At 45.9% G+C, this 23,781-nt stretch overlaps 1 protein-coding gene across 1 annotated transcript in view; it reads left to right on the forward strand.

Moving 5' to 3' along the window:
• Positions 1 to 278: 278 nt before the first annotated feature.
• Positions 279 to 23,781, forward strand: part of unc80 (unc-80 homolog (C. elegans)) — a gene marked incomplete at both ends in the record, with an annotated part of 113,112 nt that continues 89,609 nt past the window's right edge. Inside the window, 14 exons of the mRNA XM_083633099.1 lie at positions 279 to 370; positions 873 to 921; positions 1,321 to 1,477; positions 2,274 to 2,602; positions 4,259 to 4,382; positions 4,477 to 4,541; positions 5,372 to 5,514; positions 11,010 to 11,283; positions 12,240 to 12,374; positions 12,996 to 13,212; positions 16,586 to 16,726; positions 18,618 to 18,880; positions 20,336 to 20,680; positions 22,682 to 22,813. Coding sequence (XP_083489225.1) covers positions 279 to 370; positions 873 to 921; positions 1,321 to 1,477; positions 2,274 to 2,602; positions 4,259 to 4,382; positions 4,477 to 4,541; positions 5,372 to 5,514; positions 11,010 to 11,283; positions 12,240 to 12,374; positions 12,996 to 13,212; positions 16,586 to 16,726; positions 18,618 to 18,880; positions 20,336 to 20,680; positions 22,682 to 22,813 — 2,466 coding nt within the window. The remainder of the gene's footprint in view (positions 371 to 872; positions 922 to 1,320; positions 1,478 to 2,273; positions 2,603 to 4,258; positions 4,383 to 4,476; positions 4,542 to 5,371; positions 5,515 to 11,009; positions 11,284 to 12,239; positions 12,375 to 12,995; positions 13,213 to 16,585; positions 16,727 to 18,617; positions 18,881 to 20,335; positions 20,681 to 22,681; positions 22,814 to 23,781) is intronic.

Below are 23,781 nucleotides of genomic sequence, written 5' to 3' on the forward strand. Positions count from 1 at the left end.
CGCTGTCCAGCGCGAGGGAGGTGCTGAAATCAGAACTCTCTCTCGCCTCTCTCCCTCCCTCTCTCTCTCTTTCTCTCCCTCCCTCCCTAGTCCCTCCCTCTCTCTCTCTCTCTCTCTCTCTCCCTCCCTCTCTCTCCCTCTCTTTTCTCGACCGACACTTGCAGCCATTTTACGCAGGACGCCCAATCATGTCGTGAGGTGCTCTCTCTCCGGTCACCTGCACAGACCGGGACAGAGGCTGCCGTGTGCCCGCTGGTCGAGCAGGTCCAGCGGCCAAGATGGTGAAGAGGAAGAGCCTGGACGACACGGAGCAGGAGTGCGGGAAGGGGATACCGTTCCCGATCCAGACCTTCCTCTGGAGGCAGACCAGGTTAGTGGTTCATGTGTGTCGCTGGAGACTGATAACAGGTGTGTGCCATTGCCGAAAAAGAGCATGACTTGACAGCTGCTGCAGCCACGGTAAAAGTCTCTACCTGGCAACATGAAAAGACATCTGTATTCATAAGAGGTGTAGTCGGCGTCAAAATGAATGTACAGTATTGTATTGCCTTATTACAATTCAACCCCCTTGAATGGGTAACCATGTCACTGAGTGTGTCAGTTCATTGGTTTCATCGATTTTTTTTTTTTTTTTACTGTGGATTGAGATGTGTGATGTCACACCTGTAAAGCAACATTTGCATAGAAACCAGGCCAAAGAAATAGAATAGAATAGAATAGGTTGTGGAAGAGCTGTAGTGGATTGACTCAGGCAGTATTATTATTTGGTAGCCTATTATAGACCATACTGTATGTCTGTGAAAATAGGGTGCATTTATCATTTTGCCAAGGTTAAAGCATTCCATATTTAAGCATGTTTTCATATTTCCCAGTGCATTCCTGCGTCCGAAGTTGGGAAAACAGTATGAAGCATCTTGCGTGGTAAGTCATTCCGTTAATACCCTGTCCATGAGAGAAGAGTTAATCACTCCCTCCCTTCACACTAATCTGTTTTTACCTTAATGCACCTGCAAATGAAGTGTACTCTTGATTCCGCATTAGCAAATTACTCCCCCCCCCCCCCCCCTTGTTTCCTCTTGTTACCCAGGGCCAGACCATAGGGGTTGGAAACTCATATCCATAATGACACTCCTCCAGATCCCTTTGGATCTAAACAGAGCTGCCTCTGTCTTTCCCAGAGGCATTGCCTCGCCCGGAGCCATGTGGAACGTTTAGATAGTCAAAGAAAGAGGCTTGAGTCTCTGGCTGATGTCTCTTTTCTCCCCCCCCCCCCCCTCTCTCTCTCTCTCTCTCTCTCTCCCTCTCTGGCTGTCTCCCCAGTCTTTTGAGCGCGTGCTGGTGGAGAATAAGCTCCACGGCCTGTCGCCAGCCCTGTCGGAGGCCATCCAGAGCATCTCACGCTGGGAGCTGGTCCAGGCCGCCCTGCCCCATGTTCTCCACTGCACCTCCATCCTGCTCTCCAACAGGAACAAGCTGGGTGAGGACACACAGCTGACAGCCGTATCCATGATTCACTGTCTTGCTTCAACAAAACACCAAACCTGTGTCGAGCTGCAACTAACAATTCTTTCCATTATCGATTAATCTGTCGATTATTACTCGACCAACCGATTAATCGCTTGGTCTATAAAATCTCACAAAATGGTGAAAAATGACTGAATCACTTTTTCCCCAAAGACCAAGATGACAACCTCAAATATCTTCTTTTGTCCTGACCCCATAGTCCACAACCCAAAGACGATCAGTTTACTGTCATAGAAGACTAAAGAAACCAGAAAATATTCACATTTAAGAAGCTGGAACGAGAAGATTTTAGTTTTTCCTTTTCTTTTTAATTGTCGAAACGATTAATCGTTTATTAAAAAAAAATAGTTGGTGATAAATTTTCTGTCGATCAACTAATCGATTAATCGACTAACCGTTGCAGCTCTAAACCTGTGTGTCTCTAACCATTAGGTCACCCTTCTGCCAAGATGTATGGCTACACACACATGCATGGGTGTGGACACACAGGTGAGGCATAGGAAAGGCATATAGAGAGGCACAATTACACATGTACAAAACATACAGTTAGATAGACAAGAATACACACAACATGGCGCCTGACAATACAACACAGCGCATTGGCTGTTTTTGCCATTTGATTGTAATCACCTGTTAATTGATTACAATCACCTGTTGTTGTCCTACCAACATGGCCGTGTGATGATGTAACAGAATACTATATGAATAGAGCCCATTCATCACCTCACCCATATCATGACCACTGGCAGGCCACCAGGACAAGCTGGGCGTGGCGGAGACCAAGCTGCTCCACACCCTGCACTGGATGCTGCTGGAGGCGGCCCAGGAGTGCAACCACGAGCCCAGCCTGGGTCACGGCTGGTCGGGGGGCAGCAGCAGCAGCGCCTTCCTGCAGCCCGTGGGGAACCAGGGCTCATCCCCAGCGGGGGCCCCGGGCTCCTGCTCGGGCTCGGGGCCGCGGCACAGCGGCTCCCTGCTGGAGGAGGACGAGCACACGCGCACCAAGCTGTTTCACAAGAGCATGGCCACCGTGGAGCTGTTTGTGTTCCTGTTCGCACCGCTCATCCATCGGATTAAGGTTTGTGTCTTCTGTTAGATGGTAAACCGACATGTCGGGGTAATATTAGCCTTTTTGTAAAAGTCAGCCACATGATTTAGTGTCACATGAAAGTCGACAGATGTATCAAAGATGTAACAAACATAATTCAACCTCTGAATAAACAGCATAGATATCATTCGTTTCTCTAAAACAGTGTCCGTTATGGTGTAACGAAAGTTCAGTTCTTTAGGTTCAGGTTTTAGAGGCTTTTCCACTGGACCAAGAATAAAACCCTGGGGGAATATTTGTAATTGTTGGAATTTTCTAGTATGAAAAGTGTCAAATTTAAAGCTACAGAATATCTGCTATTGGCAATGTCATTCTATAAATACTGATATCACTACTGGCCTTCAAAAGCCCATATCAAACTACTACAATCCACACACTGACACACTGCCCCCATTGATCTGTGTGCAAACAGATGTGAGGGTCGGGTTTCAGCTCTCTGGGGATTGCTGTGTGTCCCCACTGAGCAAACAGTGTAATGGCTGTCCCTTGTAAGTGATCATATAACAAGAGCAGTGCTGTAGTACTCTTTTATCATATAACAAGAGCAGTGCTGTAGTACTCTTTTATCATATAACAAGTCGTACTCTTTGATCATATAACAAGTCATGCTCTTTAATCATATAACAAGAGCAGTACTGTCGTACTCTTTGATCATATAACAAGTCATGCTCTTTAATCATATAACAAGTCGTACTCTTTGATCATATAACAAGTCGTACTCTTTGATCATATAACAAGTCGTACTCTTTGATCATATAACAAGTCGTACTCTTTGATCATATAACAAGTCATACTCTTTAATCATATAACAAGAGCAGTACTGTCATACTCTTTGATCATATAACAAGTCGTACTCTTTGATCATATAACAAGTCGTACTCTTTGATCATATAACAAGTCGTACTCTTTGATCATATAACAAGTCATACTCTTTAATCATATAACAAGAGCAGTACTGTCGTACTCTTTGATCATATAACAAGTCGTACTCTTTGATCATATAACAAGTCGTACTCTTTGACCATAACAAGAGCAGTACTGTCGTACTCTTTGACCATAACAAGAGCAGTACTGTCATACTCTTTGACCATAACAAGAGCAGTACTGTCGTACTCTTTGACCATATAACAAGTCGTACTCTTTGATCATATAACAAGTCATACTCTTTAATCATATAACAAGAGCAGTACTGTCGTACTCTTTGATCATATAACAAGTCGTACTCTTTGATCATATAACAAGTCGTACTCTTTGACCATAACAAGAGCAGTACTGTCGTACTCTTTGACCATAACAAGAGCAGTACTGTCGTACTCTTTGACCATAACAAGAGCAGTACTGTCGTACTCTTTGACCATATAACAAGTCGTACTCTTTGACCATAACAAGAGCAGTACTGTCGTACTCTTTGCAATCACCCACATCCAATTCCACATGATAATATCTCAGTATTCCATCTCCTAAAAGTGTATTATGAGGTCTTACAAGATGCCCCTAGCTTTGACTGAATGATAATTTGATGTTTGAGGGAGCAGTACTTTACTATTATAAAGTCAATGTACTAGCCTGCCTCTACTCGAGATGGAATTCGGAATTCGGAATGTCACATTGTGTCATTTCCTCTAGGAGTCAGACCTGACCTTCCGATTGGCCAGTGGTCTGGTCATATGGCAGCCGATGTGGGAGCACCGGCAGCCTGACGTCCCAGCCTTCGCCGCTCTCATCAAACCTGTCCGCAACATCGTGACAGGTGAAACATCCTCCTTTGCAGCTACGAATTCAAATCTTTCAAATCAGCCATTCATAATGAAGACATGTAATCTGCTCCGCCCTGTTCTCCACAGCAAAAAGGAACTCCCCGGTCAACAACCAGTGCAGCCCCTGTGGATCTGGCAACCCGGGTCCCATGGTGAGTGAGTGTTTTCAGCTTGGCTCCTGCCAGACCTGGCAACTGGTTTCCCCACGATGATTGAATGTGTTCAGGCAGGAGGCAGACACATCCTCCCCTCCCCCCTGTCACATCCCCCCGGGTGGCCCTAATATTCATTAGCACCAGCCATCCGGGAGCATTAGTGTGCTTAACCAGGGTCAATCTCACTGCAACCCAGTGGTGTAATATAACAAAGTCATAATACTTTGTTACAGTACTTTTTTTGAGTATCTGTACTTGACTTGACTATTTATATTTCTGTCAACTTTCACTTTATCTCTACTACATTTCCTAACTGTATACTTTTACTCCATTACATTTCCACTAAGCATCTTTGTTACTAAGTAAAATCCGAAGAAATGTGGTAGCGTGCAAGCAAGCAGGTTTGGGGAATCAGTGCTCCTAGCTTGCAAGTTGCGTTAATCACGATCCACACCCCATTCCATTTGGTGGCGGTAATGATAATACCACCATAACGTTGTTTGCTAACCACTCAAGGGCAGGCAAGTATTTTTGCTTTTTTTAATTAACAGTATTTACTTGTACTTTTACTTTCAATACTTAAGTACAGTTAATATCAGATTACTTTAAGTTAAGACGTTTACTTAAGTAATATTCTAATAGGTTACTTTAACTTTTACCATGTTGTCATTTTGTGGTAAAATATGCTTTTTTACTAAGTATGGCTTTCAAGTTCTTCATCCACCACTGGCCTCACAGCCTTTGATCATGAGTGTCTGTCTGTCTTGTTTATCTCTCTCTCTCTCTGTCTGTCTGTCTGTCTCTCTCTCTCTCTTTCCTTCCCACAGGGCTTCCAGGTGGTTTGCGAAGCTGCCCAATCGGATTCGTCCTCCCCCGGGGCTGGAGAGCAGAGCTGTCGTCGTGGTAACTCGGTGGAGAAAGGTGGCCCTTCCCAGCAACCCCCACTGGTCAAAGGGCTTTCCAAGAAAAAGTAAGCAGCACGATCAATTCAGCCTCAAGCATATTGATAGGCAGCAGCTAGTTAGTACAGGTCATTGATTTTTGATTTGTCATGTGCCTAAATGGAACAAAGACATCTGGGATGGGAGGGGCGAGCTTGATGCCCAGCGTGATCACGACTGTCACCCATCCACCCCTTTCTTCTAAGGGTGCAATAACACCTGTTGTGTGGTGCATGGCAAAAACGTTGACTATACAGCATTTATGTATTTGGTTTATTACAGTAGGTTCACGCTGCCCAATCCCAAGCAACCTAGGGCTTGTAAACACATGTCACATGGGTTCACAAGTAGCTTGTTTATTGGACAAAGTTTTGGTCACCTGCCATCCTGCCAGGTTTGGTGTGGTCGCTCTCACCTGCCCAAACAAGCCAAACTAAAGCAGTAAACGCTCTGGAGTTGGAATAAACTGCACCAAACATGCCTGCACTGAACACGCCCTATAGCACAAATCGTTGTTACCTGAGATCCTGCGCTTTGATAAATGCAGTAGTAGATGCAGTATTAGAGATTGACTGATGTAACAAGAAGCGGCCTCATTTCCCCATACAGTAGATCCATCATGTCATTTGATTTGATCAATAAATGAATCCACGGCAAAAATGTGTGTCGGTCAAATCTTCGATGGATAAGTAGTTTGACTGCCGTTTCCCACGTGATGAGCTGTGTGTGAAGCACTGTCACAGTCACATGATGAGCTGTGAGTGAAGCACTGTCACAGTCACATGATGAGCTGTGAGTGAAGCACTGTCACAGTCACATGATGAGCTGTGAGTGAAGCACTGTCACAGTCACATGATGAGCTGTGAGTGAAGCACTGTCACAGTCACATGATGAGCTGTGAGTGAAGCACTGTCACAGTCACATGATGAGCTGTGAGTGAAGCACTGTCACAGTCACATGATGAGCTGTGAGTGAAGCACTGTCACAGTCACATGATGAGCTGTGAGTGAAGCACTGTCACAGTCACATGATGAGCTGTGAGTGAAGCACTGTCACAGTCATGTGATGAGCTGTGAGTGAAGCACTGTCACAGTCATGTGATGAGCTGTGAGTGAAGCACTGTCACAGTCACATGATGAGCTGTGAGTGAAGCACTGTGCGGAAGGTGCCAGTGATTTGCGAAATGACCCGCGGTGACACAGAGCCGGTGCGATCATCTTGTTGACGGCGAAACATTTTGCCCTGTGGCATCGTCTGTGGAAGCACACTGCACAGCACAGCTTGGCTCACTGGCTTGTGAGAGCGCGCGTATATGAATAGCTCCTCCTTCCCTTGTGTAATGTTTCACTCCAAACAGAGGTGTGTTTTCAGTCGCACGCACACACGCACGCACACACACACACACACACACACACACACACACACACACACACACACACACACACACACACACACACACACACACACGCGCATGTGCACACACACACACACACACACACACACACACACACACACACACACACACACACACACACACATGTCTTGCTTGAGCTTTAGCAGACCCATCTGACATTTGCCCACATAACAAGGGTAATTATGCTGAAGTAATGTGCTCCATGTCTAATGCTGGCAGTGTCCCTGGCCTGGCATGACACGGCCTGGCTTGATTTTGGTCGCCCGAGGCAAGTCTGCCGTGGTTCAGTCCTCACTGCCAGACTAAAATCTGTCCCCGCTTTGGCACGGGCAAGTTCCACCAGCCGGGTTGGCAGCGAGCGATAATCGTCCATATTCAGAATTGGACTTTGTACAGAAGAGTTTTGTGGAGCCATGTTCGTGCATACCAGCTGAAGTGCAATCATTTGGATGCTTCAAGTGATGCAGAAATGCTGGATTATTCAGACGTAAAAGCCCTCCCACATGCTTTGTGTCATCAGAAGAGATTGCCGGGTTGAAGCCCAGGACTGGCTGGGAATATGGGGGTTGGGGGATGAATGATTAGTGCTTCCCCAACAAGTAGCGCTCAGGTGCCCTTGACATACTTACTCCCCTTCATTCCCTCCAGTACCTAAGCCTGCAATGAGCTCTCTCTATGGCATCGCCAACATGTTGACAAGGACAAAATGTGAGGTGCTCTTGAGCAAGGCACCTTACTTTTTAACTGTTATACTGGCCAGCTCCCAGATCTGGATGTGTGAAACATGTCCCCACATTCGGTCCCCAAATAAATAAAGGTAAAAAACACACACACGCACGCACGCGCACGCACGCACACACACACACACACACACACACACACACACACACACACACACACACACACACACACACACACACACACACACACACACACACACACACACACACACACACACACACACACATTTAGTACATCCCATGTGGGTGTTTTGTCTGTTTACCCCTTCATCCTGAATCACCTTGCCACTAGGCTGAGAAAATGAGAGTGAAGGCGTGGAGAGGTTCATGAGGCGTTCATTGCTCATCTCAATTTGACAATCCCTGTGACGACCAGCAATGCACTGTGAATCAAAATAAGCCCCCCCCCCCCCCCCCCCTTCCCCATCCTCCTCCTCAGCCTCATACGCTTCAAACAGCGGTACGGTTTTGCAGCAGTCACATGGCAATGCGGGAAGGGATCCCATCGGGAGAGATTTATCTCCATTGTTTCTCTGCACACACTCAACAAAGGCCCATAATTGCTTTCTACATCATTGGAGGGAATATTAAGTAGTTTTGTGTGTGTGTGCGTGAGATCAGGTTTAGGAAAGAAAGCGAGCGCAGTGTAAACGAGTCGTACAGCCAGAGAGTCTTGAGGAGACGTGACTAGAAGCTCTAATTTCTCTCACAGAAAGTTGTGTATTCATATTGTACAGATCCAGTAAGAGGCAGGGCTTCACTGCTGGCCAATACTGCAGATTTCAATCCAAGCCCCTCATTGAGATTGTGTGTTGTGTCATGTGAACAGACATGAAGCAAAACAGTAATCAATTCATGCTTTAATTTAAAGTAATAACATGTTTTAAGAATAACAGCACTCAGTGTAGACTGCGGCTTCTTATATCTGTTTTAGGAAATATAAGGGATCCCTGCATACTGTACATGTTTAGAACAGCACACATGAAAGGTTTCATGAACTGATTATAGGCTGAATCACTACCATTCTGTTCTCAATCTGGAAAAATTATAATCATCATTATGATCATCATCATCATCATCATCATCATCGCCACCATACATTTATATATGGGCCGCCCCACCAGCCCATGAATCATCTTCTGACCTGCAAAATCACATTTATTTATGTGGAAAAACCTGTGGATTATGATTTTAAGAAATGGAATTAAGTCTGTATCTTCCTATAACTTACATTAACTCCTATGAATTCACTTCATGAAAACTTATGTCAGCCTAAAACAGTGGGTAAAGTATTTTCAAGTGTATTCAAGTGGGTTGTTTTTGCCTGGATGACTGTGTATCTATGTGCTGTAAGAGAGACTCAACAGCTGCTCTGCTCTGCACTCAGACCCTCCTGTAGTCACTCCTGTCCCGTACGGCAGAGATAAGATCACCTCCGCCGTCAGGCCTTGTGATTAATGTGGCTTACTCATCCCCGGCAATGCATCTCAGAGCGTTGCTGATGCTGAGGCAGTTTCCATGGCAACCGCTGGCTGCTCCCGCTCCGCATCTCTCCTACCGCATGGATTCACATGGGTCTCTCTCTCTCTTTGCTGTCTCTCTCTCTCTGCTGTCTGTCTGACCCTCTCTCTCTCTAGGCTGTCTCTCTCTCTCACTCTTTCCCCGCAGGCCCAGTGTGGCTGTCGTCATTCGGTCTCCGTGGTAACCTGTCACAACAGCAGCAGGCAGTGTGTGTGTGTGTGTGTGTGTGTGTGTGTGTGTGTGTGTGTGCGTGCGTGCGTGCGTGCGTGCGTGTGTGCATGCATGCGCGCGCGTGCGCCTGTGTGTGTGTGTGTGTGTGCATTGGCTAGACAGTGAAACGTGATACAGCCTCCCTCTGGTGCTCTCTCTCCCAGTGATTCATGTATATTGACCGTCTCTTCCTGCTCGATTTAATACACCAGCCATTAAATTAAATGCCTCTCTCTCTCTCTCTCTCTCTCTCTCTCTCTCTCTCTCTCTCTCTCTCTCTCTCTCTCTCTCTCTACACTCACACACACTCCTCTTCATCTTCTCTCACTCTCCTCTTTCTGATCTTTTTTCTATATCTGCTCTCTCTGCTCTCTCTTTCTATTTCTTCTCTCTCTCCCTCCCTCTCTCCCCCTCTCTCTCCATGCTCCTAGTATCAATATCTTCCCCCTCAGCGTGCAGCGTTACACACTCTGCAGCTCACCAACCGCTGACCTTCATTCCAGCTTATTTATAGTGGACTCACGTAGGCCGAGGCTCCCTCTCTCCCCACTGCTCTCCCACATGATGCTGGAGGGGCTCTGGCCTTGTTTATCATCCTCCCTTCATGCATTATTAATGAAGCCATGTGGCGGGAGATGATGACACTAATATTACAGGGGATGGACACTGACAGGATACTGGGGTCATTGCGTGCCAGTGCTCAAACGCCTCAAAACACACAACATTTTTGATCATTTTTCAATAATGCCGCTCAATCAGCCTGGTATCATGCCAAAGCATGCAATACACCCGCCGGTCCAGCATGTCAGTGTCATGTTTTGCCTCGCCTAGGCATGAAAAATATATGCCTGTATGAAGGTGCAGTAACCAGCAGGGGGTGTGAGGAACAATATTGGCACTAGGTGCCTAAATAAAACGCTGGCCAGTATTATACCCGATCCGACTGCTGAGTGTGAGTATTAGGGCATTGCGGTCAGGGTGGTGGACAGGCATATATGTTTGCCTTTGATTGGAGTTCAGTTCCCAGCGTAAGCCACATTTAATATTTTTAACAAATGTTTTTCTTATTTAACCATGACCAAACCTGAACCAAGTTGTTTTACTTGCCAAACCATAACCGTAACAACCAACCTTTTGGCGTGATATGTGTTGGCTCAATAAGCCTCTTTTTCTATCTTGTTTGCACCGTTCCCACTGCCTCCTTTTTTTGACATTTCCCATACTTCCATTTCTTCCAGTCTTCCTTCCCACTTCTACACATTTGCCAAAAACAGATAAATCTCATCCCTGAATTTTTTTTACTACTTTTGCCCAAAGCTGATATCACCTACAGTATTAATAAAGTACATATCACCTATTGAAAATAATGCATTACTAGTTTGATTGATATTACCTAGAAAAAATCTAAACATGAGTTATATGGGGAAAATGGACCTTTGCGATGGATGCTTTTGCAAGACAAACTCTTCACATATTCCTCCTCTGCCCTGTCCTGTCCTGTCATTCCCTTCCCTTCCCTTCCCTCTCCTATAAGCTGAATTCAGTTCAACGCAACAGCACTTTAATTACGGGGCAATTAACCAGCAACTAAGCATACACGAGTGATTAAACCATTATAAACATCTGTGTTCTATCCCAGGACGTCAGCCCCGGCCGGCCTGCCCCCTTCCCTGGCCCAGCGCGCCCGCTACGCCACCTACTTTGATGTGGCGGTACTGCGCTGCCTGCTGCAGCCCCACTGGACGGAGGAGGGCGTGCACTGGGCCCTGATGTTCTACCTGCAGCGCCTGAGGCAGATCCTGGAGGAGAGGCCTGAGCGTGCCCCGGAGCCCCTGGTCACACCCCTGCCCCGCCCACGCAGCAGCTCCATGGTGGCTGCCACGCCCTCACTGGTCAACACCCACAAGACACAGGTAATGGCAGAATGATAAGGAGGAGCTGTAGTTAAATATTTCTAAAGATAGCCTATACCCACACACTGGATCAATGCTCCGTTGGTAGTTTGTTGATTTCGTTTTTACCATAACCAGTTCTGCGGTCAACAAACACAACCAATTTTGACCACAACAACAGTTTAATGCATACTATGATTTTGCGGTCTAAATCAGTCGGTTCTCAAACTGGGGGTCGGGGCCCCCCAAGGTGTCATGAGATGATTCATGGGATAGGAAATGTTTCTACTACTCACCTTGTGTAGAAGAGACAGTCTGGCCTGAGAGACTAACAGGAAGTGTAAACACAATCGGAAGTTCTGACTGTGTTTACACTTCCTGTGACTCATAAACCTAGTCTGACTCATATGTGAGTCAGACTAGGTTTGACAAGGTGAGTCAGATTAGGTTTGACCAGGTGAGTCAGATTAGTTTGAGAAGGTAAAACAGCCAACGTTTTGAACAGGAAGTCGTGACATAATGGGTCAAGTGGGCGGGGCTACATAAGGTGAATACAAATGTATGTTGTTGGTTGTGTTGTTGTTGTTGTTGTTGTTGTTGTCTAATGTGTGCTTTTTTCTTGTGAAATACTGAATATATTTCAGCCTCAAATGAAACAATCTGAAAAAGGGATTTTTAACTGTTCACTGCATGCATCCTGTGATGGGGGCCGTGAGTATGCATTCGATTCAAGGGATCACAAAGCAAAACATTTGAGAACCACTGGTTTAAATGACCAGTTGCTGGCAAAACATCATAAAACATACCACCAAGGCTGTTAATCCAAAGCGCATCTTCTTTGTCACTGTTCCTCTATTTGCACCAAGCACCGGGTCAAGTTTTGTTGCAGAAGTAGTCGAGGAGGTTAATTCAAACAATGTGGCAGATGTGTGTCCTGCACTGAGCATGTGTTCTTCTGTGTTCTCTCTTCTGTGCAGGATATGAGTCTGAAGTGCAACGAGGAGGGCAAGTCTCTGAGCAGCGAGACGTTTGGCAAAATGTCTCTGACCAACCTCCGCCGTCAGGCCGTCCCAGACCTGTCCTCTGACCTGGGCATGAACATCTTCAAGAAGGTCTGACATGGCTGAGTCTGATGTTATGTTTTTGTGTAACTCTTCATTTGATCAGTAATAGATGGGCCGCGTCTACTGGATCAGTCAGAGAGTGTGAGATAAACCACAAGTAAAACATTATACTAAATGGACGTTGAGGTTCCTTTGTTGGATAACAGTCTTCATGTGACTGATATTTTTCTCCCATCTAATATGACTGCAAATGCAATCTGACCCCAATTTGGTTTGCTCTGAAACTGTGCTTCAGTTGTCTCAGTTTAACTCTCAGATGCTTACCTTTTCTCTATTTGTCTTGAACTGTTTCTTTTCTCTATATCCATTTTTTGATACATTGATTATAAAGTGATTTATTCTCACTGGAGACCATAGCCTATTGCACACTTTAGATAGAACGAAGCTCGCTACTTTTTCTTTTGCTATTGTAGCCAGGGCATAGGTTTCATTTCAACAATTCCTCCTCATAGGCTGAACAACTGAAAACTGAAACAAAACACAAACATTTACAAAAACGTATGCAGATAATTATTTGTCAATATGTAACATGGTACAGTATGACATCGCTTAATGCCCCCGTGTCTCCCCTCAAATCTACACCCATCTCCGTCTCCTCTCCCGTTCCAGTTCAAACACCGGCGAGAGGACCGTGAGAGGAAGGGCTCCATCCCCTTCCACTACACGGGGAAGAAGCGTCAGCGGCGTATGGGCGTCCCCTTCCTGCTCCACGAGGACCACCTGGACGTCTCTCCCACCCGCAGCACTTTCTCTTTCGGAAGCTTCTCCGGCCTGGGAGACGACCGCCGGACCCTGGACCGCGGCGGCTGGCAGGCCACCATCATGGGTAGGACCAGTAATGTGGTGGTAGAATTGAATTAATATTGTTCCAAATGACATATCCACCATCTGGAGGGGGGAAACGATGCCTGGTCTTCGAAAATGATTGCTGGCATGGAAGTCAAGGGTATTATCCAGAATCAAGAATTAGCCTGTCTCAGTTATGTTTTTGTGGATAGAAATGTGTTTTTCAAATGTTTACTCATGAACTTAAGGTTGCAAACTTCAAAATGGCTACATAAAGGACTTCAACTAGTAATGTTCAAAAAACAAGAGTCCTGAAGGAGAAACAATTTGGCCTTCATCTGTTAGCTTGTCTGTCACAAGATCCATCCATACTGTACTATACTGTATACTGTATATCTGTTCAGTCGATGCTGTTTTTCCCCCTATATATATATATATATATATATATATATATATATATATATTGTGGCGGAATGAGGCGCACACCGAGGCAGATCCTTTGGCTTATCAAACTCTTTATTAGCGAGCGAACAGACACACATGAAGGCAGGCACGCCAACACCTCGCTAGCTTCTCCTAGCCTAGCCTAGCTCTCCCCAGCACGTCTGCTCTCTTCCAGCTCCACACAGCTCTCTCGACCATTCCCACTTCCTCCCCTAGTCTCCACCCACTGGCCCTATGCTCCCTTCACTTGCCTCTCCAAAACCCCAAACCCCACATGCACAGAACAACATAACAGACAGATACAGTTAGACATACACCCTACTAGCTATCCCATAATACTCCACCTTACCCCGCGCTACACTGCCCCCCCCTTTTTAAACCATTTGCCCCCAAATGACACCTCAAAACACCCGTTACATCAACCCCAATAAGCCATTCAACATTTTTCATTTTAAACAGAACATTTCCCCTTCCCCGCACCACACTCAACACAGCGACGGCAGTAGTCCTCTACGTCTTCCTCCATCTGCACCCAGTAGAAATGTCGACAAAGGCGGCTGAGTGTCTCTTCAGGCCCGCGATGCCCCTGACCGCTGCGGCCCCTGTGCGCCCCCCGTAGCGCCAACCCCCGCAGGCAGCTGGGCACAACCACGACGCTGCCTCCATTCCCGCGCCCTTCCAACCCCAGAATCCCCGACCCCCACACCCTCAGGTCCGGAAACAACTCCCACAGTCCCTTCGTGGTACTTGAACACATGCCAACCTCCTCCACGGAAGGCCGGCGTCCGAACGCCACCCACTTGCGCACCGGTCCAACGCTAGCGTCCTCCGCCTGTCTGCGTATCCACTCCTCCACATCGACATCCCCCATAGTCACGTTCTCATCCTCCACCTGTAGACGCTTGTCCTTTCGCCCTCCACCAGGGGGCGGCGAGCTCAGGTCAGCGGTGGGAACACAAATGGACGCCATCTCAGTCTCCACCCCGGGCCTCCGCACAGCACCAGCGGGGGGTGTGGAGCTGTTTGACTGGGCCGGCTCTTCCGACATTTGCACCGCTGGTACCTCAGGAAACACAATCGTCCCGACCTGAAGAACCGGCTCTTCCCTCTGGTTGCTCACCTCCTCCCCAGGCTGTGTGTCTCCTCCGTTCCCCACAGTCTCAGTGCACTCTCTGGCTAAGTGCTCAGGCGAATGGCACGTCCAACAGAGCCTCACCCTTCCTCCAGGCGGACCTCCCTCCATTCGCACTGTCCTTTGATCTCGGAAAGCGTCGGGGCACACCCTGGCCAAATGTCCACATGTCCCGCACGTCCAGCAGACACCTGGACGCGCCCAAAACCTCTGCTCCCTGGGTCTGGTCCCTCTCCTGGAACCGTAGTGGCACCCTCTCGCTAAGTGACCCACTCTCCCACAAGTCCAACAAGCCGTCCGTGCTGGCTCCGGCCGCTGCTCACCGTGCAGAGTGGCCTCTTTTATTAGCTGCATCAACTTCTCTGCCCAGGCAGGCGTAGCCTCCAACAGCTGTCTGACCCCCTTCAACAAACGGGCTTCCATCTTCCCCAAGTTGGCAGACCACCAGCTGTGCTCCGGAGTTATCGTCAACTCCCGGTGTGCTCCGTCACGTGCCATTCCCCTGTGGTCGTCCATGGCAGCTAGCTAGAAACGGCTAACTGCTAACGCTAAGTCGAGCCTGATTTTTAAGCCAAAACGATCCCACTTCTGACACCAATGTGGCGGAATGAGGCGCACACCGAGGCAGATCCTTTGGCTTATCAAACTCTTTATTAGCGAGCCAACAGACACACATGAAGGCAGGCACGCCAACACCTCGCTAGCTTCTCCTAGCCTAGCCTAGCTCTCCCCAGCACGTCTGCTCTCTTCCAGCTCCACACAGCTCTCTCGACCATTCCCACTTCCTCCCCTAGTCTCCACCCACTGGCCCTATGCTCCCTTCACTTGCCACTCCAAAACCCCAAACCCCACATGCACAGAACAACATAACAGACAGATACAGTTAGACATACACCCTACTAGCTATCCCATAATACTCCACCTTACCCCGCGCTACAATATATATATATATATATATTTGGGTGGGGGGGGCAATTTTCAGCAAGCTAGAATTTAAAAAAAATCATCCGGTGAAATCATCAGAAAATTATCACTTTTAACTTTTTTCCATAGATAAAACATCAATCTTTAGTGACTGATCTAATGTATACAGTATATATGTTTGTAAATCTTGCTGACTTTTCAACTCTCACAAAATGTATCAATCTCAATCATCAGGCTGAAGCTTTTGATCTTCCATACAGTTTGAAATATGATTATAATATGACAGCTTGTCACAGAACAGAGAGCATGTTATATTTCTGCCACTTCCCCTCCTTAGACTCAACCACTTGCTCTCCACTAAGCTCCCATTAGATGAGTCATAGGATTCTGTGTAGATACGCTCTGTCAGATGGTGAATTAGGTCGGCTCATTAGCATTGGTATTTCCTATTAGCACTTACTGGGAAGTGTTATTAAAATTCACTGAAGGCACAAAGACCTATCTAAAGTTAGTGAGTTTTTTCAACCTACTTTTCTTGAACTAAATGCTATACCACCATACTATTTGCTGAACTCCTTGTTTACTTTGGCTCCATTAGGATTTTCTGGACATATAGATACATACACAAATTCCCAAAATTGGAGTAGCTTTTCACACAAAAGCAAAATATTTGTGTCTCCAGCCATCTAATAGACCCTTCTCACGGGGGCCATTTTGTGTCGAAAAGGCAGGGTAAACACATGTGCTAGCAAAACACTAATGAGGGTTTCAAACTTCCATGATTGGAATTTGGAAACCCTCATTAGTGTTTTGCTTGCACCTGTGACATTTTTACAGTATCGAGTGTGTGTCACTGTCCGCAGACGTGTGCATGCGTGTGTGATTCAACCTGGTGTTTTCTCGTTCACTATAGGCAAATTCACACGGAGGGGCAGCACAGACACGGCCGCAGACGCAGACAGCCTGAGCGCCAAACACTCCCACTCCCACCACTCCCTGCTGAGAGACATGCCCGACCACTCCAACAGCCACAGTGACAACACCGTCAAAGAGGGTAAGGAAGACTACGTCAAAACCAGAGTAAACTGGGGTATCTGGGTAGTGTAGCTGTAGATTCCCTGCCTACCAGCATGAGGGTCACAGGTTCACACCTCCGTGTTACCCCCGGCTTAGTCGGGTGTCCATACAGGCACGAGTGGCTGTATGGATTAAGGGATTATGGGTGTGTGTCCTGGTCGCTGGACTAGCACCTCCTCTGGTCGGGGCGGAAGGGAACTGGTGGGAATAGCCTGATCCTCCCACGTCCTACGTGAAGCCGGTGAAGCTCCCCGCTGCACATGTGTCGGAGGAAGCATGGCTCTCCCCAGATTGGCAGAGGGGGTGGACCAGCGACCGGGGCAGCAGGTGGAAATTGGCCTACTACAATTGGGGAGAAAATGGGGGGGAAATCAGAAGAAAAAAAAAGAGTAAACAGAGTCCTATTCAACACCAAAATAGGCAATCAACTGAACTACATTTCTTTCCTAATGTAAATAATAATAATCTTTATGTGTTTCTAAAGGCAAATCCAACCCATCCAGTGAGAATAAATCACATTTCTTTGAAATTATGAAAACAAATCAATCTGCCAATGAATCAACAAATACAAAGGAAATAGATCAAGACAAGGATAGAGAGAGGAAGATAAGAGTAGACCTGGGTCAAATTGCATTTGTCGTTTTAGATGGGTGGGAATAACAGAGGTTTAAATCTACTTGCAAAACCACTTTGTACTGCTATATACTCTTCAATATCTTTAAATTGTTTGTGGGACTGGGGAAAATAAAGCAAATGTCAATAAAACTACAGACTAAGACAAGTCCAATACATCGAAAAAGATTTTCTCAAGACTAAACCGGTATTCGACTTTGCTGAACAGAACATAATAATCAATATGTGCATGTGTATTGTACTGTGCAGGATGCTGGGAATAGATAGATAGATAGATAGATAAATAAATAAATAAATAAATAAATAAATAAATAAATAAATAAATAAATAAATAAATAAATAAATAATAAATGTGTGGAAAAGGTCCGCTTTTTAAGAAGCATACTGATGTTAAAAAAATACAAACCGCTGTGAAATGAAAGAAACAAAAATCATATTACAACCATCAGCTATCATAAAAGGAATGACTGGCACTGCTGCTGAGCCGAGCAGAAATAGGACAAGATTATGTAACAGTAATATTCTTATAACAATACTCATTTGCATACAAGTAATAGCGCTGCAGGCATGGACTCGCACAGCGCAGTGCACAATGTTGAGTGAGTTTGCCATTACATTTATTGAGTGTAGAATTTTTAATGCAGAATAGAATAGAATAGAATAGAATAGAATAGAATAGATTCTGATATGAGAGACTATCAGTGGGATAAAGGAAACCTTACATTCAGGGTCGGGGTCATTCATGAGTTGAACTGAGAATTGACAATTCAGGTCCTGGAGTTTAAATTGGATTTGAAATGTCACCCAGCTCTATGAAAAAGTGAATTTCATAAAATTCCACTTGTAAGAGTGTTTGTCTTGACATTATAAATCAAACATTATCAAGACATGAATCAAGAATCAAGAATCAAGAAATCAAGAAATGAATCAAATACACATAATGTATGTGTTAATGATTACATGTTCTGTATCAAATAACACCTGAAAGGTTGCTTTAACATTTTGATGATATTCAGTATGGATAACACAATGTGTAAAAAAGAAAATCATTGAATTCATTGAATTCAACTCCCAAATTCCAATTCCAGTTCCTCAGTTGAATTGGAATTAATGCTAATTAAACACACCAGAACATTCAGCTCCTCTCCTCACAGAGACGACAGCATGACAACAACCTCCATCTGTGCTCTCCTTTCACCCCCCCCCCCCCCTTCCCGTCTCTCCACCTCCCGCAGTGCGCTCCCAGATCTCCACCATCACGATGGCGGCGTTCAACACCACGGTGGCGTCCTTCAACGTGGGCTACGCTGACTTCTTCACCGAGCACATGAAGAAACTGTGCAACCCCGCGGCCGTGCCCGAGCCCGAGCCACTGGCCTGCGCCAACCTGCCGCGCAGCCTCACTGACTCCTGCATCAACTACTCCTGTCTGGAGGAGGGCGAGAACATCGAGGGGACCAACAACTTCATCCTGAAGAACGGCATGCTGGACCTCACCGTGAGTGAGGCCGTTACAGTCACAGGGAAACTGAATTTTGAGACTAGGGTGGAACAGGGTGTTGGGGCGGGACATAGCGCAGGGAGGGAGCATACAAAAGTGTGAACCAATAGGAGATAGTTTAGGAAGAAAATCACACTTTTTAGATGGGAAGGACAGAGGGGTGGGACTGTTCAAATTTGAAAGTTATTTTATTGGTTGATTGGTCGGTTGCCCAAGATAATCCACACACTTTGTTGTGAGACATTTCATGTAGGAACTATTTTCTTTCGACCAAACTACACCCGCTATTCACCTTATGTTCAGACCTTACAGTGGACCAAATTCTTCCGGGTCTTTTTAACACTTCCGGCGGTCACGGCGCAAAATAAAAGAGTTGTTTTTGGAGCGGACAGTGAAGGGGTAAAATAAATAACGTAGCCTACTACTTTGAGCCGGTACACAGCAAGCAAGCGAGTATCCACTGTTAGCCAGGTCAGATAACGTTATCGTCGACAATGACGAGCACTTTCTTGTAAAACATACCTGGACTCCAACAAAGAAAGCTTCAGATAGTTGTCTCTCCTCCGAGGCAGCGTGATAGCAGTGCGAGCCATTAACGTCAATAAAGACCCGCAGACGTTAACGTAATTCCCTGGAATGCGAGACTTAACGAGCCAGTTACATGGCGTTGCATTCTTAGACATTGCCATTTGCTTTTATTTGGTATGTTACATACAATTGGCTAAATTATTAGTTAATTCAGAGTTAGATGATATTGGAGCAGCGCAGCCATTTTTTATTTTATTTTATTATTATTTTTAGCCGGAAGTTTTGATACGGCCACACAACCAGGTCAAATGGGCGTGGCTACATAAGGTGAATAGTGGCTAGCTATCAGCTAGCAGAGCTATTTTCTTTCGAACGAACTACACCTCCTAGCTCGTACTTAGCTGGCTGCTGTGACCTAGATGAAATAGCACTACAGGTAAGAGGAAAAATGTGTATTTCTGATTTTGGGGTGAACTGTCCCTTTAAACTCACAATACAACTTACTAGGCTGGTATCCAGCCCCATATGAATCACAGTTGTCACCCCTCTTCATATGGGTCTGCATGCAAGGCACCCACTGGCAGTTATTTCGGACAGATACTGTCCGAGATGCCTGATTGGCTGGTTGATGTAGGCGGCGGGACTAATCTAATGATGACACATTACTACAGTGCAGCAACAACACACCTGTATGTTAAAAAAAATGTAAAAAAAAGTCATCATGCTTTGCTACTGCGATTGGTCAAAGAGTTCAATGATTGACAACAGACAGCACCAATCAGATGGGGGTGAGAAATATGTCACCGAATCAGCAATCAAGAATTAATTGGGGCTGGATACCAGGCTAACACATTACTACACATAGGCCTACTCTCATCTCTCCCTCATGACCTTTCACCCTCCCCCCTGCACCTTGTCCCCCAGGCGGTCCTGCGGGCGCTGTACGCCGTCCTGAGCCACGACATCAGCTCCAGGATCTGCGACGTGGCGCTCAATATCATCGACTGCCTCCTGCAGCTGGGCGTGGTGCCCGGCATCGGCAAGAAGCTGTCCAAGGCGGACGACAAGGAGAACCAGGAGGCGCGGCCGAAAGACACAGCCGGCCAGGGCCTGGGGGGGGGAGCCCAGGGAGGGGGGGCGGTCCCAGGGGCCGGAGGAGGGGGAGGAGGGGGAGGAGGAGGAGATGGAGGGGGAGGAGGAGGAAGTGGTGGAGGAAGCGGGCAGGGGAGCAAGGATGATGTGAAGAATAACAAGGATAACGACAGCAAGGTGTGTATCGGGCTGTACCATTACGGGTTATGGAGTTAATAATAATGAATCATTCATTTATTTTATATAGTGCTTTTCAATGACCCAAAGATGCTTACAATAGCAGTACACAGAAAACAAGAAAAATAGAAACAAGCAACAGGCAGGAGATACAAATAACAATAGCAAAAGTGACAAACAAGCAACAGGCAACAGATACAGATACTGTAACAATTAACATGTCTAATCAGATTTATAAAACGGCTCTCTCAAATCAAGCAATCTGATTGGTTCACAACCATTGTATAAATCCAATAACCCACTCCGTTGCCATGGCAACTCTCTTACTAAAAGCCTTTGGTTACCTAAAAAAAAAACAAATGGCGGAGACAGCTGTCAGATCCTTGTGAATCGATCTTCGCTTATAACTTTACTAATACTTTGCAGAAAATTATGTTTTGTACAAGAATAGATGCGGGCTAATGTCTTCTTTGCAAAAAAAAGGCTGTTAACCCCGCATTTAACCCCGCATTTAACCCCGTAGCGTTAGTTGGTGTCGGGCTTTGCAGAAAGCACTCAGCTTCTCAGCAAGCGCTGAGAATGCAGCGCTGCGCTCGAGCTGCCTTTTCGGGCTTTCCAGAAAGCTCTCAGCTTCTCAGCAAGCGCCAGGATTGGCCAATGTCAACTTCAGTCTCCAGAACGATCCAATCAAATCACCCGCACGTCTATCTTCTTGCTAGAGGTCCCGCCTTAGAGTAGTGTTTCAACTGACTCTATCAGAATACCATGCCAGTCGGACTTATAGTATTATTATTGTATTTATGTTATCATACTTGGAAACCGTTTTATAAAAGCAATATAGCACTCGAGCAGCGTGTGTTGTGGCATATATCCGAAAACAGATGGGAGGGAGGGAGCGTGAGGGAGGGACAGGGGAGAGAGGGAAGGGAAAAGAGGGGGTGGTGAGGGTGGAGGAGGTGGTTAAGGGTAGGGGAGGTTGTAGGCTTTGGAGAACAGGTAGGTTTTTAGTCGGGAATTGGGATTTGAAAGTAGAGAGTGAGGGTGAGTCTTTGCCAGGCTGACAGGGAGGGAGTACCAAAGTCAGGGTGCTGCTCTGGACAATGCTCGGTCTCCAAAGCTTTTGAGTTTGGATGGTGGGATGGTGAGGGTAACAGTGGAAGAGGATCAGAGGGTACGGGTGGGGCGATGGGGGAGGAGTTGGAAGATTCAGTCCTGTAACAGAAGATTGTGTTTGCTAAAGTAATGGGCATTCCACTTAACATAATCGATTTCAGATATTTTTTGTCTCTAGTTTATAATCAATAGTCTCTTTATTTACTGTGATTGTCTAGGCCAATTGTATATCAGTGTGTCAATAACATACTGTACATACAGAGATACTGTATACTTGATATGTAATCCACATAACTCAACATAGGCTAGCTATAGGCTATCTATAAATTCAAATTAGTTTTAGTTGTTCAAATGTAGTTATACAAATAATCTCATTGGTTGAGTTACATCTCAGTGGGTGGAGCCAAAGGACTACACACAGTATTGTAGGCTAAAGTATTGGTGAAACCCACCCCAACTCAGTGAAAAAGACAAGGGATAAGAGAGGGACACTAATATTATGAAGCTTAACACTCCTGCTACTTACTGTAAGAATACAATCTATCCATATGAAGTTATCTAGGTTAGTGAGTTAGCCTAGCTGACATTTAAGTTCAAGCTAGCCAGCTAGTTATGTAAGCTAGTTATTTAGCTACTTAGCTAGCCTGCTGAGATTCCAAGAACATGAGATGATGGGGAAAAAAAAAACATAGCATTTATGTTTTATTCATATTTTGACAAAAATCTCTCTCTTTGCCTCTCAAGTTTGACAATTAGCTACCTTGGCTCTACCCATTGAGGTTTAACTCAATTAGTATAAATATGTTACATCATTAAAATGCCAATGTGGCCCAAGTTGCTAAATGGAGCTGGTTGTGCCTTTCATATTCCCTCCCTCCGTGTGGACAGGAGGAAGGCTGTGGCCTCAGCAGCCACCGGCTGGCCCTGACCATGCTGATAAAGATAGTCAAGTCTCTGGGCTGTGCCTACGGCTGTGGAGAGGGTCACCGCGGCCTGTCAGGGGATCGCCTCAGGATGCAGGTCAGACCTTCACCTTCACTCACCCTCCCCTGGGACTGTTTTTCTTTTCAAATAAATTTTTCACTGTTTAGTCCTTTTTGTGTAATAAAAGTTTCATGAAACCAAATGGATCCTCAGACAGTGGCGTCGGCAGCTGTAATCCCATTTTATTTTTTACAAGCACCGTCACAAATGTCACCATTCCTGCACTGCCGCACCACCACTGCCGGACACGTTAGCTGCACGCATTGTATAAATCCCGTAACCCACTCTCATAACCCATGGCCATGGCAACTCTCTTACTAAAAGGCTTTGGTTACCTCAAATGACAATGTAGAAAAAACAAATGGCGGAGACAGCTGTCAGATCCTTGTGAATCGATCTTCGCTTATAACTTTACTAATACTTCGCAGAAAATTATGTTTTGTACAAGAATAGACGCGGGCTAATGTCTTCTTTGCAAAAAAAAGGCTGTTAACCCCGCATTTAACCCCGCATTTAACCCTGTAACGTTAGTTGGTGTCGGGCTTTGCAGAAAGCTCTCAGCTTCTCAGCAAGCGCTGAGAATGCAGCGCTGCGCTCGAGCTGCGTGTCGGGCTTTCCAGAAAGCTCTCAGCTTCTCAGCAAGCGCCAGGATTGGCCAATGTCAACTTCAGTCTCCAGAATGATCCAATCAAATCACCCGCACGTTCTTGCGGTCCCGCCTTACAGTAGTGTTTCAACTGACTCTACCAGAATGCCATGCCAGTCGGACTTATAGTATTATTATTATTATTATATTATCATACTTGGAAACCGTTTTATAAAAGCAATATAGCACTCGAGCTGCGTGTGTTGTGGCATATATCCCGCTGCTCAGCAGTTATCCCACTAGGCCTGCGGCCTCATGGGATAACAGCTGATCAGCGGGATATATTTGCCACAACACACTGGCTCTCATGCTATATTGCTTAAATATATTTCTCCACACCGGCCAGCAGCTCTACTAT

This window comes from Poromitra crassiceps (genome assembly GCF_964638095.1).
Source record: "Poromitra crassiceps genome assembly, chromosome: 3".
In the NCBI taxonomy this organism is placed as follows: domain Eukaryota; kingdom Metazoa; phylum Chordata; class Actinopteri; order Beryciformes; family Melamphaidae; genus Poromitra; species Poromitra crassiceps.